The 17,206-nt window shown below is 51.4% G+C and overlaps 1 protein-coding gene across 6 annotated transcripts in view; it reads right to left on the bottom strand.

Annotated features, from left to right (window-relative positions):
• Positions 1-5,533: 5,533 nt before the first annotated feature.
• The window catches only part of ADAMTS14 (ADAM metallopeptidase with thrombospondin type 1 motif 14), a 92,436-nt gene continuing 80,763 nt past the window's right edge, over positions 5,534-17,206 (bottom strand). For all 6 annotated transcript variants that reach the window (XM_043926588.1, XM_043926584.1, XM_043926589.1 and 3 more), the window contains 6 exons: positions 16,207-16,375; positions 15,597-15,729; positions 13,429-13,636; positions 9,535-9,664; positions 9,297-9,407; positions 5,534-7,574 (listed from right to left, as the gene is read on the bottom strand). In XM_043926588.1, the coding sequence (XP_043782523.1) occupies positions 7,105-7,574; positions 9,297-9,407; positions 9,535-9,664; positions 13,429-13,636; positions 15,597-15,729; positions 16,207-16,375 (1,221 nt within the window). In that variant the 3' untranslated portion in view covers positions 5,534-7,104. The remainder of the gene's footprint in view (positions 7,575-9,296; positions 9,408-9,534; positions 9,665-13,428; positions 13,637-15,596; positions 15,730-16,206; positions 16,376-17,206) is intronic.

The following is a 17,206-nucleotide window of genomic DNA, read 5'->3' as shown; positions in this document are numbered from 1 at the left end:
CTCTTGGCCTGGGCCCTGCCACCACTGGTGTGGTTTGGGAATAGCCATTTGCTCTCTCTGGGCCTCAGTTTACCCATTTGCACAGGTGGATCAGACATCGGTACTGTCTCCTGCTGCTAATCCTATATGAATGGAAGGCCTAAGCTTCCTCTCACTGATCCAGCCAGTGACAGTCTTCTCCAAGGAGACATAACCTCCAGCTGCAAGACCCAGTGGGCTCCCCACCCCCACCCCTGGCTTCCTGCTGCCTCTTGGTTTCTAGGGCCTGGCTCCCAAGGAGAATTTTGGGAGCCCTGTGGGGCCCTGCAGGGAGGCAAAGAACCCACCACCTCTGTGCATCCCTGTTTACTTATCCTGCAAATGCAGCATTTATTAAAAGCAAGTCCCACTGTCATGGGCTTATGGTCTAGGGGGAGGACAGGCCTTATTCAGTCACCATGGAGATCAACCCATAAGTGCACCAAGTTTTCTGAAGCAGAGGTGGAGAAACATCCCCTGAGAAAGACCACCAGGGCCTCAGCAGCCAGGGGAAGGACTCTGGTCTCCTCCCTAAGGGCGATGAAAGCCAGCAAATGGCTTTAGGCAGGGCCTCTGTGAGGCAGAACTGAACCAGGCCCCAGTCCAACTCCCAGCTCCCTGCAGGTCTCTTTTATGTTACTATCCATCACCAGAATTTTAGTAGCAACCATAATCCCTCACTTGCTAAACACTTTCATAGACACTGTCTCCTTTGCTCTAAACCAACCTGTGAGTCATTTCATATTCCCTTTTTGCAAATAAGGGAGCTGAGGCTGGAAGGGGGGTGGTGACTGGGCAGCCTGCACATGAAGCCAAGTGCTGGTGTGGAGCCTGAGCTTGTCCTGGGCCTCTGAGCTTAGGCGGGTACCCTCTTGCCTCCACTTCTCTGGATGAGGCGCTGCCAGCCCTGGGTAGTCACCTGCTCCCAGGGAGTCCTAGCAGCAGGAACATGTCCCTTGCCTAGAAGCCTAGGGCTTGGCCTGGGTACCTCTGGCTGTCCTTACAAATTACTTGCACATCATGCAGCCAGGAGTCCCAGAGGCCTCTATTGAGGCCTGTTGGGAGGCAGGGGGTGAAGAGAGAAGGACACAAATAAGAAAAGAATCGTTACTCTCCTCCAGCAGCCTACCTCCTAGGTAAGCAGAGACACAGCACTCAGCACCTCAAAGAGTGATGAGCAATTCTGATAGAAAGAAGTATGCCCATTTTACAGATTAGAGTCTAGGGCTCAGAAAGGTAAAATAACTCTTCCAGTTCCACTCAGGTGGTAAACGGTGATGCTGGGAATCAAATGGGAGAGGGGAGCAGATGTTTTCTCCAGGAAAACAGTACAGTGTATTTGCAGAGATCTTGGGTGAGACATCTCCCATTACCTTCATTATGTGATTTAATATTTTCTACTGATACAGAATTTGCATATAGGAGAATTCACTTTAAAATGAGTGTGACCACCACAATCAAGGTACCTCTGCATGTCTAGTCCTCCACAAAGTCCTCCCATGCTCACTCACAGTCAATCCTCCCTCCCACTCCCAGCGCTGGCAACCAGTGATCTGTTTTATCTTTTCCAAAATCTCCTATGAAGGGACTCACCTGGTGTGTAGTCTTTGGGGCCTGTCTTCTCTCAGCAGAACGCTCTGCAGATCTGTGCATGTTGATGTGTGCACGTACATATGAGTGGTTCACACCTTTTTGTTTGTGAGTAGTATTCCATTTTATGGATATGTCACAGGTTATTTATCCATCCACTATTTGGTAAATATTTAGGTTGTTTCCAGTCGAGGTCTATTTTGAATAGAGTTGCTAAGGGACATTTGCATACAAGTTGTTTTGTGGACAAATGTTTTCATTTCCCTCATGTGATTACATAAGGCAGTCATCACTGAGTTGTAGGTAAATGTATGTTCAACTTTATAAGAAGCAGACTGAATGTTCTAAATGGATGTACCACTTTGCATTCCTACCTAAAAGAATGAGAGTTCCAGATGCACAACATCCTCCCAACACTTGATGTGGCCAACCTTGTTAATTTTAGCTGTTCTGTGCTGTGCTTAGTCGCTCAGTTGTGTCCGACTCTTTGCGACTCCATGGACCATAGCCTGCCAGGTTCCTTTGTCCATGGGGATTCTCCAGGCAAGAATACTAGAGTGGGTAGCCATGCCCTCCTCCAGGGATCTTCCCAACCCAAGGATCAAACCCAGGTCTTCCACAATGCAGGCAGATTCTTTACCATCAGAGCCACCAGGGAAGCATTTAGCTGTTCTAATGGCTATGAAATAAAATCTCTTTGCCATTTAAATTCCCCTTTCCCTAACAACCAGTGATGTTGCATATCCTTTCCTGTACCTATTTGTCATTGTACATTTTCAGTAAAGTGTCCAAATCTTTTGCCCATTGGGGGGGGGGCATTGTTTAAGAACTCTTTATACATTCTGGATACAAGTCCAGGATCAGATATATTATGTGCAAGTATCTTCTCCCAGCTTGTGTTGTTGGTTGGTTTTCTCCCATTGTTGTTTTTGGTTTTTTTGTTTGTTTGTTTGCTTTTTGTTTCTTGTTTATTTATTTATTTTGCCTTTTCATTTTCTTACCACTGTCTTTTTAAAAGTAGAAGTTTTTAGTTTCGATCAAGTCCAATTTGTCAACATTTTCTTTTATGGTTTGTGCCCGTTTAGTGCCATCTTTGTCTAACCCAAGGTCACAAAGATTTTTTACAAACATTTTTCCTCTGTAAGTTTTTGGTTTTAGCTCTTACCTTTAAGTTGATCACCCATTTTGACTGAGTCAATTTTCACATATGATATGAGGTGAAAGTTGAGGTTTCTTTCTTTCTATACAGAGCTTCAATTTTTCTAACATCATTTATTGAAAAGACTATCATATCCTGACTGAATTACTTTGGCATCTTGTTAAGAACTCATGTTGTGTGGGTCTATTTCTGGGTTTTCTATTCTGTTCCATTGTTTTGTGTATCTATTACACCAATGCCAAACCATCTTAGTTAATGTAGCTTCACAGTCAGTCTAGAAATCAGGTAGTATAAATTCTCCCACTTTGTTCATTTTCAGAATTGTTTTGAATATCCTAAGTCCTCTTTATTTCCATAAAAATTTTATGATCAGTTTGCAATTTCCAAAGAACACGCAGCCGGCTGGAATTCTGAGTGGAACAGCATTACCTTTACAGGTCATTTTGAGAACTTGACCATACTGAGACTTCCTTTAGCTATTCTTACACTTCTCTGAGCAAGGCTTTCTAGTTTTCCGTGTACAGGTAGCCTGCGTCCTGGTGCACTGTGAATCGGAATTGCTTTCTTAATCTGCACTCTCAGACTTAGTCAGAGCCCCAGAGGGTCCACTCAAGGCTCACCTGTCCTGCCCCAGATCGTCCTCTTGTGCATCCAGCTGAGGACCATGGACAAGATTGGATGAGTAGGTGCAGGCTCCCCCTGGGCACAGAGCTCCCAATGATTCCAAACTGTCACCATAACCTTTAAAAGTGGGTTAAAATTTCAGTTGCATTTTCTTACCTGCTTCTCTGTTGACCACTTCCTTCCATGCTCTGCCAGAGGTAGATGAGCATGTGGAGCCTCTCTTTCTTTCAGTCACCCTCTGAAATTTAACCCACCTGCTTACCTTGAAACCTCAGCCCCGTAACAGGCTAAAAGAGGCATGACACTGCAGCTTACTGGCTTCTTATTGTAAGGGTAGAACTGATGTCCTCCTGTAGTTTTCTACATCCTAAGCAGGGTATGGGTAACTTTTGGTCGGGGCCATGGCCTGGGTTTCCAAGAGCAACAGGACCCACAGGGATGAAAGGGCTACAGGGAGACTGGGAAAGCGGCAGGATTCCACAGGTGGAGGCTGGGGACTTCAAGGAGCCCAAGCCCTGACTCTGGTCTACTGTGGCGCAGCAACAGCTCATCCATCCTCCACGCTGACTGGATCCCTCAAGCCCATTCCAGGAATAGCCCAGTGACCAACGTCACCCCCAGGAGACCCCTCATCCACCATCTCTTGCATTTTCTGGTCATGTTGTTTTCACAGCTGGGCAAGGCAAATGCTTTCACTGACACTTTTTCAGATGAGCTGAGAAGGGCTGAGGGCCCCACGGAACCTTAGAGCCCACAAGCTCCCTAGAGCTGTGTCGTCCACACACAGGACTCTGTGGGGTCCTCGAGGTCAGAGGAGGGTCCTTGGGGCTGGTTTCTTGGTCCCTCTTCCTCCACTTGGGCCACTGCAGTCCTGCTTTGAGATGCTGAGCCCAAACAAAGGTTCCCAATGGTGTGAAAGTTTAAATTCACTGACCCAGTCTAACATCACTGTTTCTTGTCCTGGCCAGGGCAACTGATCGGAGGTCAGTACCTGGAGCACTATGTGAAGGCCTCCAGGGGGAGTCTGGGCTCAGCGGGGAAGAGTGTAGTGATGGATTGGCAATATCTGCCATGGGCACAACACAGGACAGCATTGGCATTTTCCATGTGCTATCCCTGCCCCACGAAATGTGCCAGCACTGCTGTTAGAACTGGGGTGTTGGAGATCTTAGAGGGCCCCACTCCACCCATACTACCCACCATGGCAAGGTCAGGTACCCTCCCCCAAGGTCCATGAGTCTCCTCCTGCAGGCTACACTCTGAGCACACTGGCCTACAGTATTCCTTACCCCAATAGTCCTGAGTGCAGTTCCAGGGACTGTGGTAGCATCTCCCTAGGCAACCCCTATGTGTGATTGGGTCACCACGTATGCACCCCTAGGTCCAAGTGACAGAAGTGTTTAGAAGGGCTAGTTTCTAAGGGGAAGCTATTTGCACAGGGATATAAATGGAGCTTGGACTTGAAAGCTAGACACACGTGGGCATGTGAGGTCCCTGGATGGGGCCTCTGTGCCCTTGTCCTGGGCCCCACAAATGTCAGGGAGGGGCCTGTGGTACACTGTGGTAATGGATTAGTGATGTCTGTCATGGGCAAGGAGTAAGGCATGGATCCATATTTTAAATTATACAGCAACCTCCACATCAGCCCTCCCCTCCCAATAAGACCCATCATGTTCCTTCTGCCTCCTGTCCGACATCCATGTCCTGCATGGACTTTCCCAGGGAAAGAGTACTCAACACCTTGCAAAGAAGCCATCCCCCGTGTGTTTGAATAGCTCTGATCATGAGCACGTCCACCATATGCAGACCCCAAAGTCCTCCCAGGTGCTTCCACCCTTTGGGCCAAACTCTGGATAGTGACTTGCCCAAGGCTACATAGCTACTTGATGGAACAGCCTAGGTGGGACCCCCAGGACCCCAGCCCTGCTCTTGCCTCTCCACCGAGGTGATGTTCAGAGGAGCCCCAGAACAAGCGCAACCAAGGTGAGGAAGCTGGGGGCCAAGTCTTCTTGTGGCTCCGACCCTTCCCTGTCCACCCGCAACCCCAGTTATCTTACCAGCCCAGAACAGTAGAGCTCTGACTTTGCTGTCCCTTTTTTGCTAAAACGGAGAGAAAAAGAAAAACACACCACAACTTTTTCAGGTCCAAAACAAACACCAAGGACAATGTTAATAAATACATAAAAATTTAAAGATCTCGATCTCAAAGGCACTTGACACAGGTGGGCTGGGTCGCACAGGAATGGGTCAGTGTGTGTCCCAGATGCCCCTACCCAAAGAGGGGTAGGTAGCGGGTGGAGAGGGTATCTGGGGAGCCCCTCTAGGGCCTCCATTCTCCAGGGGGTTTCAGGCCGGGGCCCGCTGTCCCTATTCCTCTAGCCTGGCTCAGAATGGCCCCTTTGCCCTGGGAACAGAAGAACTGGCCAGCACCTTACGGCCTGCTGAGGAGTCTGGGAGACCCTCTGCATGCCTCAGAGTGAGGACCCCTGGGAGAGGTCCTGGGAACTGGGTGGCTTCCAGAGAGCCAGAGGATCCAAGGAAGTTACCTGCCATTGGAGATAACGTGGGGTGGGGAGCGGGGTGGCTGAGCCCCTAAGCACCGTGGGCCAGTGTCTCCATGGGGCAGAGGTTCATGTCCTGCCCTGGGGCACTTGGCTCTTGTCAACCCCAGAGTCTGGCTATGGGTGGACTCTGGTTCTCAGCCTTGGAGTCTGGTCACCCTCCTACCCCTACCCAGCACCACAAATACACCTCTGGCCCAGCTTAAGCCAGGTGGGAGAAGATCCTTGACTCTAGCGGGAGTGGTCTTTGATAGAGGGCAACAGCGGATGGGGCTCAGCCTGAGAATGTCTCCGCGTGCCCCAAGTCACCTTCCAGGCCGCGCTCCCTTCATGCACCAAAGCGATGACCACAGTTGCCATTCCTGGTCCAGCCAGGGGTCTAGCACCAGTTGGGAATCCCCTGGATGGTGAGGACACATGCTCCAGGGCGTCCAGAGCTCCCTTCTCAGGGGGTGGGGGCTGGGGTGAGGTTAGGAGGCCCACCTGTAACCTGGAGGCACCAGAGTCACAGGAAGTGCCATCTGCAGGTGCAGACGTGGCCACCAACACTGCCCTCCTGCCCGCACACTCAAGCTGGACTCTGCTCCTTGGCCTTGGCCGGAGGAGCTGTCTGGAGCTCTTGCTACAAAGAGCTGAGTCTGAGATGAACTTGCCTCCCACCCACCCTAGGCCTGTAGCTGAATTCCCCCAGCCCGCTTCCTCTCAGACCACCTCCGAGTGTTCCCTCCACCTTCCCTGTCCTGCTTTGCCTCTCTGGGCAGAGGGGCCCAGTAGACAGGGCCTCCACCGGGGTCCTCACAAGTCCTGGCAAAGGGATCTGGAGTGGGGCCCGGTGGCCAGGGGTGAGGGAGGGGTGGTAGCAGGCCCTCAGTCCCGGCAGGAGAGACAGACAGGAGCCCCTGAGAGGTTCGGTTCGGTCACCTGGGCTGCTTGCTGAGGTATCTCCGGTTAGGACTTTCCCTGATCTTTTTCTTCCTCATACACCCATTTCACAGGGTGTAAAGTGTCACAGCCCCAAACTAGAACGACAAGAAGGCAAATAATTTAAAAGGCAGTCCGTGCAGGCCCCCGCCCCGCTGTGTGTCCTCTGAGCCGGGGGTCTTGGGGCAGCACAGATTGTAAACTTGACTGGCAGGACGGGCGAGGCGGGGCTCATGTCACCAGGGCCGTGGAGGGAAGGCTGGTGCCTGGGTGCCTCGGGTCTTCCCTGAGCTGCCCTTTGTTTTCAGAGGCTGGGCTAGGGGCCCCGGTCCAGTCCCAGGGGGCACTCGCAGAAGTGTCCCGGAATGCGGTAGGGGTTGGTTTCTGGGGAGCAAAGTCGCTTTGGGTCACGGGGGCGCTCGTGCCCAGGGGTCCTGGGAGCGGTGTGGGTTGGTCTCGCTGACGGTGGTCTGATCCCGTTGGCCCCACAGAGGGCTCCACAGCATCTGGAGGGGCCACGGGTGCTGAGAAGGGGCTCCCAGGAGTGGAGAGGGGTGGTGGTGAAGCCAGGCCAGGGTCTAGGCTCAAGGTCTTCTTGGTGCAGGACTCGCAGCACAGCCGGTGGAAGCCGGGGATGGAGCAGTAGCGATCGAGCTCTTCCGTCTGGCAGAAGATGGACCTGTCCCGCACGCAGAGCTCCGCTGCACACACAGCAAAGGAACCGATGCTGGAGGCGCCCATCCGCCAGGTCCCACCGCCTACTCAGTCCTCCAGCTCCCACCTCCAGTCTCCCAGTCAACCCTGAGGAATCTGATCCGCTCCAGCCAGGTCCAGGCAGCTGGTAACCCAGTGTGACAAGCAGCCTAAACGTCCTGCCACCAGTCAGCACGCATGTGAAACACTAAGCCCCCTTACCACTAAGTGTGGAATCAAGCCAATTTAGGTTCCATTCAGGGGTCTACCACTTAAAAGTTGCGAGGCCTTAAACTCTTCAACCCTCAGTTTCTTCTGTAAAATGGGAATAAGGCTGACATTTACCAAATAATAATAATATTATTATTGAAAATAGCATTTTAAAAGTTTCTGGCATAGAGGGGTGCTCACTATATTAGTTTTGTTTGCTTTGGCTTAAATGTCATCTAAAAATGTTTTTGCATTTCTGTGATAACTTCAGGTAGGTCTTTCCAGACAATGTGAAGTCAGGAGCTTAGCTTTCTACTAATTTATGCCAGGGAAAGAGAAAAGGAGGAGAAGGAAGGGGAAAGGGAGGGGACAAGGGAGGAGGGGGGATGGGGAAGGAGAAGAAGAAAGGAGAGAAAAGGTAGGGTGCAGGCTAAGGGGAATGAGAAAGATTAGAGAAAATGGAAACAAGTGGCCTCTAGATGGCGCCAGAATTCTAGGACCAGAGTAAGAGCCTCCCTTCGCTCCCAAGAGTGAAAGGAAAGGAAACCAGACACTTGCACCACTTGAGCCTCAGCAAAGGAGCAGAGCAGCAGCAAGACTAGAGCCAGGAGATAACCTGAAGACATTTAATCAGACCCCTTTGTTTTACAGATAAAGTTGCTGAGCTCAGAGAGGTTCACAGATGTGCACAAGGTCACACAGCCAAGCAACTGGTCCTCTCACTAGGAGTCAGGGTCTGGGATCTTTCTGCTACTCATCTTGACAGACCCTGGTCCTTGGGACAGTGAGAAAGGGAAATAGAGAAGAAACCTAGGAAGGAAGCACAGAACATAAAGCCTGGTAGGTTCTTGGTCAATATTTATTAATAGATGGATAGGTGGATAGATGGGTGGACGGGCAGATAGATGGAAAGATGAGAGGATGAAAGATGAGAGGCTCAGGATCATGAAGCAGAGATAAATGACTGCTACTGTTTTTGTTGCTGTTAGCTGACAGCTAGTCAGGAATGCATGCTTTATCTCATTTAATTCTCTCAAATGCCCTATAAAGACAGCTCAGAACTACCACTGCCATCCCCAAACCTTGGTACCAGATATGATTCATAATTCAGAACTTTGGAAGTTAGAAAAGTAATCTTCAGTGTATTCATATTATATAACATCCCCGGTGGGCCTGGGAGGTCACCTTGTAACCAAATATGGCAATGTTTCTGTAGCAAAATATAATCTCTTGTTAGTCCAGTTCTGATTTTGCTGCCCAGTGAGTCTGCACCAGATTCAGGGAGACATCTGCAGCTTTCAATTACTTTGGAACAGCAGATAAGGAACCGTGGACCAATACAAGCATCACCCCCTGCTCACAGCTGAAGAATCCAAGGCTGTGAGGTGGTGATGGTCACCTCAGGAGGCTAAGGTCATACGGACAGACTGGAAGCAGGGTCTGCTCCACTGCATGGCCCATGCTGGTGATGCCAGACACTGGGAGGCTGGGAAAGGGATAGGGTCCAGAGATATACTTACTGGATGATATCTTGTTGATGGGATCCACGGGCCCAGACTGTGGCATCCACTGCCCCACTGGGGTCACAAGTTCCCGGGCGTCTGCCTTCACTGTGGAGTTCTGGAGGTTTCCTGGGAGAGGTGGAGAAGAAGCGCTAGTACTGGGGGGTACCAGTGGGCTGGGAAGCCAGTCAGGCTGGGCCTCAGGTCTAGGCCAGTCTGACCTGAAGCTGGCCAACCCCCACCCTGCCCGGCTCACCTCCGCAGGCGGGCAGGCTGCAGGCCTGGACCGTGTCCGGCTTGTCCCCCTCACACTGCCCCAGGCTGTTGGCGCTGGCCCGGCACACCACCTGCCGCTGCTGGATGCCCTCTCCGCAGGTGACGGAGCACTGTCGTGGGGGGTGGGGGCAGGCCGGGGTGGTGGAGAGACACAGGAAGGGGATGGTGAGCTCCGAGGCCCAGCTAATGTGCAGGACAGAAGTGTACAGAGGAGGGTGCCAAGTCTCTGCTTGACCAGGGGAACGTGCAAGGACTGCACTCAACAGCCTCTCCAGGTCACTGCAGCAACCTCAAATACTCCTCTGCTGCTGCTGCGGCTTAGTCACTCAGTCGTGTCTGACTCTTTGTGACCCTCTGGACTGTAGCCCACCAGGCTCCCCTGTCCATGGAATTCTCCAGGCATGAATACTGGAGTGGGTTGCCATGCCCTCCTCCAGGAGATTCTTCCTGACCCAGGGATTGAACCTGGGTCTCCCACATTGCAGGTAGACTCTTTACCATCTGAGCCACCAGGGAAGCCCAAATATTCCTCAACTAGGTGGGAAAGAGCCACTGTCCTAATCTTAGACCACCCCGAACCTCCCCACCTCCTGGAGGGGGCCTGTGGGACCCCCTTCTGGCACTATCACTTATGTTCATTGTGTCCGGTTTGTGCCTGGGTCCTCAAATAATTTGTGTATCACCCTGGCACACTCCCTGTTGCCATCCACCAGTCCAAGGGACCTGGGGCAGGTCTATGCACTTGATGATACCTTGTCAAGGGGATGCAGGAACCCAGACTGTAACACCAGCTAAGCCAAGAGAGCTAGGTGTCAGGGTCCCCATGGACCCCTCTAGCTCTGACATTCACTGACTTTGCTTTCCAAAACTCAGCATGCAGAGACATGCTCAAAAGTATCCTGGCATGGCTGCCAGAAGCAGAAGGCCATTGGTGAGGACTGCCACACACACCATCTCCTGGACCCCCCCATGCTCTAATAGATCAGTAGGGTCACTTCAGGAAAAGCAAGGGAGGGTGCCCCATGTGACCAGGCTTGTTTGTCTTGGGCTTTCTTTTTGGCCACTCCACACGGCATGCAGAACTTCCCCAACAAGGGATCAAACCCATGCCTCCTGAGGTCACTGGGTTTTGCGAGCACTGAGCACAGCCTCTCTTAGTGGGATGAAAGGACTAGCAAAGGTCTACTTTGCATACTGGGGGCAGGTGACAACCCAGGGAGACACAGGGGTCACACACCACACAGAACCACAGGACAAAGACAGTTCATCTCCCAGGATGAAGAGTTACAAGCACCCACAGCTCTGGAATGTTTCTGCCAGTCTTACGGGGGCAATGATCTTCCACCAACTGTCACCTCTGTTTTATGTAAGGGGTCCCTTATGGACCAGCAATCTGTCTGTTTAACATTCAAACAAATAAAGCTATATGTTACAGAGAAGAATATAAACCCTGCATGGGTTGTGTGGGGATTTTTAGTTATTTAAGATAATCTGTTTTGGACTTCTCTGGTGGTGCAGTGGATAAGAATCCACCTGCCAATGCAGGGGACATGGGTTTGATCCCTGGTCCAGGAAGATCCCACATGCCTCAGAGCAACTAAGCCCATGGGCCACAACTACTGAGTCTGAGCTCTAGAGCCTGACAGCTACAACTACTGAGCCCTTATGCCCTAGAGCCCGTGCTCTGCAACAAGAGAAGCCATCGCAATGAGAAGCTCATGCACCACAACTAGAGAGTAGCCTCTGCTCACAACAACTAGAGAAAGCCTGCATGCAGCAACGAAAACCCAGCGCAACCCACAGAATTAATAATAATAAAAATAAAATACTCTGTATTGTGTGATATTTCAAGCCTGCAGAAAAGTATGAGGAAGTTGGTCATGAACGCCTGTTCAAACAGCCCACTAGCAATGTTAATAAATCAGCATTCTGGCATATTTTCAAATATTGTGCTGTGTCTTTTTAAACTGTACATAAATGGTAGCCCCATTGGAAGTGTTTTTGTCCTTCATATGTCAATGCTTTTTCTCACCTATTTTTCTGAGGTTTATCTATGCTGATAAGTACAGTTCAAGCTTATTTATTTTTCTTGCTGTATAGTATTTTATGTGAACAGACCATGGGGGGTTTTTTGGTATAATTTCCTATGAATGGATATATATATATATATATATAATATTTCCTGGTATTTTTCTATTGAAATAAGCATTATTGTGCTTATCTCTGTGATCAGTTGAGGTTTCAAAAATTATAGTCAAATATACAGACCATACAATTTACATTGAGACCATTTTTACATTCATGGTTCAGTGGCATTGAGTGTATTTACACTGTTGTGAAACCCTCACCAGCCAGGTCCAGAACTGATTCTTCTTCCCAAGCAGAAACTCTGCACCCATTAAACATTAACTTCCCACCCTCTCTCCCCCAGCCCCTGGCAATCACTCTTCTACTTTCTGTCTCTATGGATTTCACTGTTGTGGGTACCTCACGTTAAGTAATCATACTGCTACTGCTAAGTCACTTCAGTCGTGTCCGACTCTGTGCGAGCCCATCCCTGGGATTCTCCAGGCAAGAACACTGGAGTGGGTTGCCATTTCCTTCTCCAATGCATGAAAGTGAAAAGTGAAAGTGAAGTCGCTCAGTCATGTCCGACTCTTCACGACCCCATGGACTGCAGCCTACCAGGCTCCTCCGTCCATGGGATTTTCCAGGCAAGAGTACTGGAGTGGGGTGCCACTGCCTTCTCCGAAGTAATCATACAGTATTCATCATTTTGTGTCTGGCTTATTTCACTCTACGTAATGTCTTCAAAGCTCAAACCCAATGAATTTTTAAGAAAACACAAGATCCTGTGGTCCCTGGACCACTCCACAGCCTTCTTATTGTCTCCCTTTTCTTTCGCTGACCTCCCAACAATGAACTTGCTACAGAGCTGCCAGAGTGATCTTTAAACCTGAAATCAGAGCTTGTGATACACGTTAAAACCTTTCAAGGCTCCCACTGCTCTTAGAATAACTAACTCCTCATAAAGCCCTGCAGCATCTGACCCCTGCCCACCTCTCCAAAGCCATCCTACAACCCCTGCCCCTCCCATTCAGCTCTAGTCCCTTTCTGTTTCTGGAATATAACAAGGTCGTTCCTGCCTCGGGGTCCTCCCATGGCTCATACCTCGGGTCACAACTCAAATGTCACTGCCTCAGAGAGGCCCTCCCTGATATGTGACCCTGCTTACTTCTGCTCAGATCCAGCTGCAGCTTGTACACGCTTTTGTCTCTGGTACTCGTCTCATGTTTCCCTCACTGGACTGTAAGCACCACAAGGACACAAATCAGGTCTGTGGGTAACGGGTTCTAGGCCTTCTTAGCACAGTAGTTGGCACTCAGTAAATATTTCCTGAATGCAAGAATGTGCTTCAGGGACTTCCCTAGTGGTCCAGTGGCTAAGATTCTGTTCTCCCAATGCAGGGGGCCTAGCTTCCACCCCCTGGTCAGGGAACTAGATCCCACATGCCACAGTGAAGATGGAGGATCCTGGTAAGACCCAGGACAGCCAAAGAAAAATAAATACTAAAAAGAATATGCTTCAATTTGTGTATCTAAAACACAGGGATATTAGCCCAGGCCTCCCAGCTTCTCAGTGAAGGTCAAAGCAGATACTGAATAATATAAAGGCCAAGCATACATGGAAGCTGTTGGACTTAGTTTTGAGAAAAATCAAATCAGATGTGGGGAAAGAAATTCAGTCAGAAACTCTGCCTGCATGGACAACCAAAACTCTCGGCAGCTCCCCCCTCCCAGACCCACCTCTTTCTGGACTTTCCAGGGTAAGTGCCTATTAGCCCAGCCCCTTGCACCCTCTGAGAACAGCTCACCTGGGACCAGGCTCCTGTCCGCCACTGCAGTGGACAGGGCACGCGGAGGCAGGGCCGACGGGCCTCAGGCCGCTCCCCGGGGCAGGCCTTGGCCGGCATGGCCTTGTGAGTACCGTTGGTGAGAGGCAGCAGGCACTGCACCCCCCGAGTCTGCACCCCGAGCTTCCCACAGCTCCGGCTGCAGGTGCCCCACTCCTCCGTCACCCACCTGGAGACAGACAGGGAGAAAGGTAACAGGAAGGCAGGACTGTGGCATACTTTCTCCCAGAGCTGCTCCCACCCTCTGAACCACAGGAGGCAGGAGCCAGAGAGAAGGTCTGGGCTTCAGAATGCTTGGGGGCCAAGCCACCCACCTGACTCTGCAGCCGCCAGGTGTGTGGCCTTAGGGAGGTCACTTATTCCTCCTCAGCTTCCTCGTCTTAAAAATGGGTATAATCCCTATTTAAATCCTGCCACTCTGCGTGTCCTTGCACCCTGCAAGCTCTTGACCACTCTAAGCCACAGTTAGCCCATCTTCACATCAGGATTCTTTCAACAATCAATTTTCCTGGTGGCCAAGTGGTTAAGACTTTGCCTTCCAATGCAGGGGACATGGGTTCAATCCTTAGTTGGGGGACTAAGATCCCACATGCTGCAGGGCGACTAAGCCCGTCTGCTGCAAACCACAGATCTCATGAGCTCTGGAGCCCACACTGCAACTAGAGAGTCCACGTGCCACAAGAGAAGAAGCACCCCCAGCCTCCGGGTGCTCTTGGACAGTTAAGGACATGTATACATAAAGCATGTGGCAGGGTGCATGGCACACAGCAGGTGTATCATAAATGCAGGCACTGCCGCTATCACCGCCTGCAGAGCTTTGCAAGCTGGTGGTCTCCGAGCATATTTCAGCCACAGAGCAACTTCCCAGCGGCATCTTAAGCAGATGCCCACTGGAAGAGTAAGACCAAAGCAAAACTGCTCTTGTCTAGAAAGAGAAAATGCAAGACCCCTGTGGCAGGAGGGAGGGAGGGCAGCCCCCAAATGCCACTCCTCTGTTTCCTGAGGCATCATTTAATAAACCAGGGATTTCAGTCAACCCCTTCCTTTAGAAAACAAAACCAAAAGCCCTCAGACTTCACTTGGCATTTAACACATGAAGAGACAAGCCATGTTTCTGGTGGGCAACCTGCTGAGGGTCATGAAGGCGTTAGCCCCACATACTCTGTGACCACCAGTGTCTGTGGGGAAAGTGGCCGGAATAAAAAGTAATGCGTCAAAGAAAAGCATGGAGGGCGAGGGGGCTGGGGACCATGGCCTGGAGCTGGACACGAGGAGGACATGGCAGGCTCTAGCACCGGTCACCAGCTCCTGCCCTGGCCCCAGCCCCCTCCACCCTACAGGAACAGAGCTGCTATAGGTCAGCAATGATGAATTGGAATCCCTTCCCTAACCCTGAGAGGACTCCAGGGAGGCAGGAGGGCAGAATTGGTTCTCTGTGGTTTCCTGCTGGCCCACTAACCTCGGCCCTGCCTGAGGGCCACTAAAGAAGCCTGCTAGGGGCTGAGGGGGTGCTGGGCAACAGGTTCAGAGGCCAGATCCTGATCCTACACCAATCACGGCTCTTTTCTCCCCTAAGCCCCAAGAGAAGAGGAAAAAAAGCCTCTCTTTTCTCCAAATAGCCCCAAGAACATGACCCTGTTATCAAAAGAGCCAGGAAATCCCAATCAGGGGCTAGAACATGGCTGGGGGCTGACAGGCTGGGCCGCATCCCTGGGCCCCAGATGACTGCCCAGAGGAGCTGATGGACATGCCCTGGCCTAGGCCCTAGAAGCACTGAGCTCCTCTTCACCTCCATGGACCCCCTGGATCATGGAGAGAAAGCTGGGTCCACAGATCGGGGCTCAGCCTCTCCACCTATAAAAGGATGCTGGGAGGGACAGAACAAAGGTGACGTCTTCCTCTTTCTGGGAGTGAAAGCTAATCTAGAAACCTCAGAGGGGACGGATGGGCAAGGAGGGCAGTGCTGGGCAGGGGCAGAGTCTTGTGTGTGGGTGCCCTCTGCTCAGAGTCCCGACTGCAGGGTCTGTGTGCCCCCACGCTCCAGTGCTGGAGGAGCACCCCTCATCCTGAGGTCAGGACTGCGGGACGTCTGTGTTCAGCCTCCTCGTCCCTCCCCCGGAAGCACTCACCCAGGCTGGACGCACGGGTGCTGGTTGCAGCGCCGGCGGATCGGCTTGGGCCTCTTCCTGTGGTCACACAGGTGCCGCTGGACCATGTGGTGATCTCGTCGGCGCCGGCAGCCGTATTTGGTGAACTGGATCCCTGGAGGGAGGGCAGCCTGTTGTGGGGGCTCGGTTCCACCAGGCCCCCCACTATCCTGGCCCAGAGCCTCAGGGACTGTGAGCTCTGGAGGGCCAGGAGCCAGTCCTCCCTCCCTCTGTGCCTTTGCAACATCTCCTCCCAAAGTCACTTTCTAAGGAAGCCACCTGACCAGCCCATCTCAGGTGTCCCTGCCATAGTGCAGGTGGGGATATGGCTCTGCACCACAGTCCCTCTGCACAGAGGGGGGCCCTTGCAGGGCAGAGACCCTGCCCCAGGTTTGACTCTAGCACCCCCAGCCCAACCCCAAGGCCCTACCCAGGCAGGCTGGCACACCCCCAGAGACCTTCAAGAAGAAACTGAGGCATGAGCTGGGGACACAGTAAATGGAGACAATTTCAGGCCCCTGACCCCTCCTGCTCCTCTCCCGAGAGGCCCCAGGCTGTCCCACAAGGGCACTGCAGTCAGGCAGGCTGGTACCTCCTCCACAGGCCTTGGTGCAGAGCGCCCAGCTCTTGAGCGCCCACTCGTAGGTGTCTGTCTCCTCCAGGAGCACGTTGTTGCCCCCGATAAGGGGCAGCAGGTCCTCGTGGATGATGTACTTGTAGGCCAGACTGCTGCGGGGGCCGCTTTCAGCGGGGGGGAGCACCTGAGGGGAGACGGAGGAGGTGGCACAGAACTGGAGAGGCGGGGAGCAAGGCCAGCATAGGGAGACCAGAGAGGAGGAGTCACCCCGGAGGATGTGGGGTCAGAAGCAGGACCAGTGGAAGCCAGGAGGGAGCAGCACCAAGGATGGCCTGGGGAGGACTTTCAGACCCATAGCCACAGGGAAATTCAGGCCAAGCACCTACTGTGTGCCTGGCCTGAACAGCCTGTGTGCCCATCGGTGATTCTCCCTCCCATGCTCCTAAGTTCCAACAAGGGCAGGAACCATGTTTTCTGGTCTGTCCTGCTCACGAGAGCACTCACACTGCTTGTCTCCAGAAGATATGGTCTACGATAGAGACTCTTATCAGATATATGATTGCAAATACTTTCCCCTATTCTGTTCAGGTTATCTTCTCACTTTCCTGAAAATGTCTTTTCATGTACAAAAGCTTTCAATTTCCATGAAAACCAGTTTATCTCTCTTTTTTTTTTTTTTTTTCCTTTCATTGCTCATGCTTTTGGTATCATATCTAGGAATCCAAGGTCATGATTTATCCCTCTATTTTCTCCAAGAGTTCTATGGCTTTAGCTCTTGTTCTTGGGGTTTTGATCTATCTTGAGCTGATTTTGGTATATGGTGTGAGGCAGGGGTTCAACTTCATTCTTCTGCCTGTGGATATCCCGTTGTGCCAGCATCACTAGTTGCAGAGATTCTTCTTTCCCCATTGAATGTTCTTGGTATTCTTGTTGGAAATCAATTGGCCATAGGTGTATGAGTGGGCAGTAAATAGAGGGTGAACAGGAAGCACATGTTGGACTGAATTAATATACT

This window comes from Cervus elaphus, chromosome 15 (assembly GCF_910594005.1).
Source record: "Cervus elaphus chromosome 15, mCerEla1.1, whole genome shotgun sequence".
In the NCBI taxonomy this organism is placed as follows: domain Eukaryota; kingdom Metazoa; phylum Chordata; class Mammalia; order Artiodactyla; family Cervidae; genus Cervus; species Cervus elaphus.
Note: the sequence above shows the minus strand (reverse complement) of the source record. Positions and strands in the feature narration are given on the sequence as shown.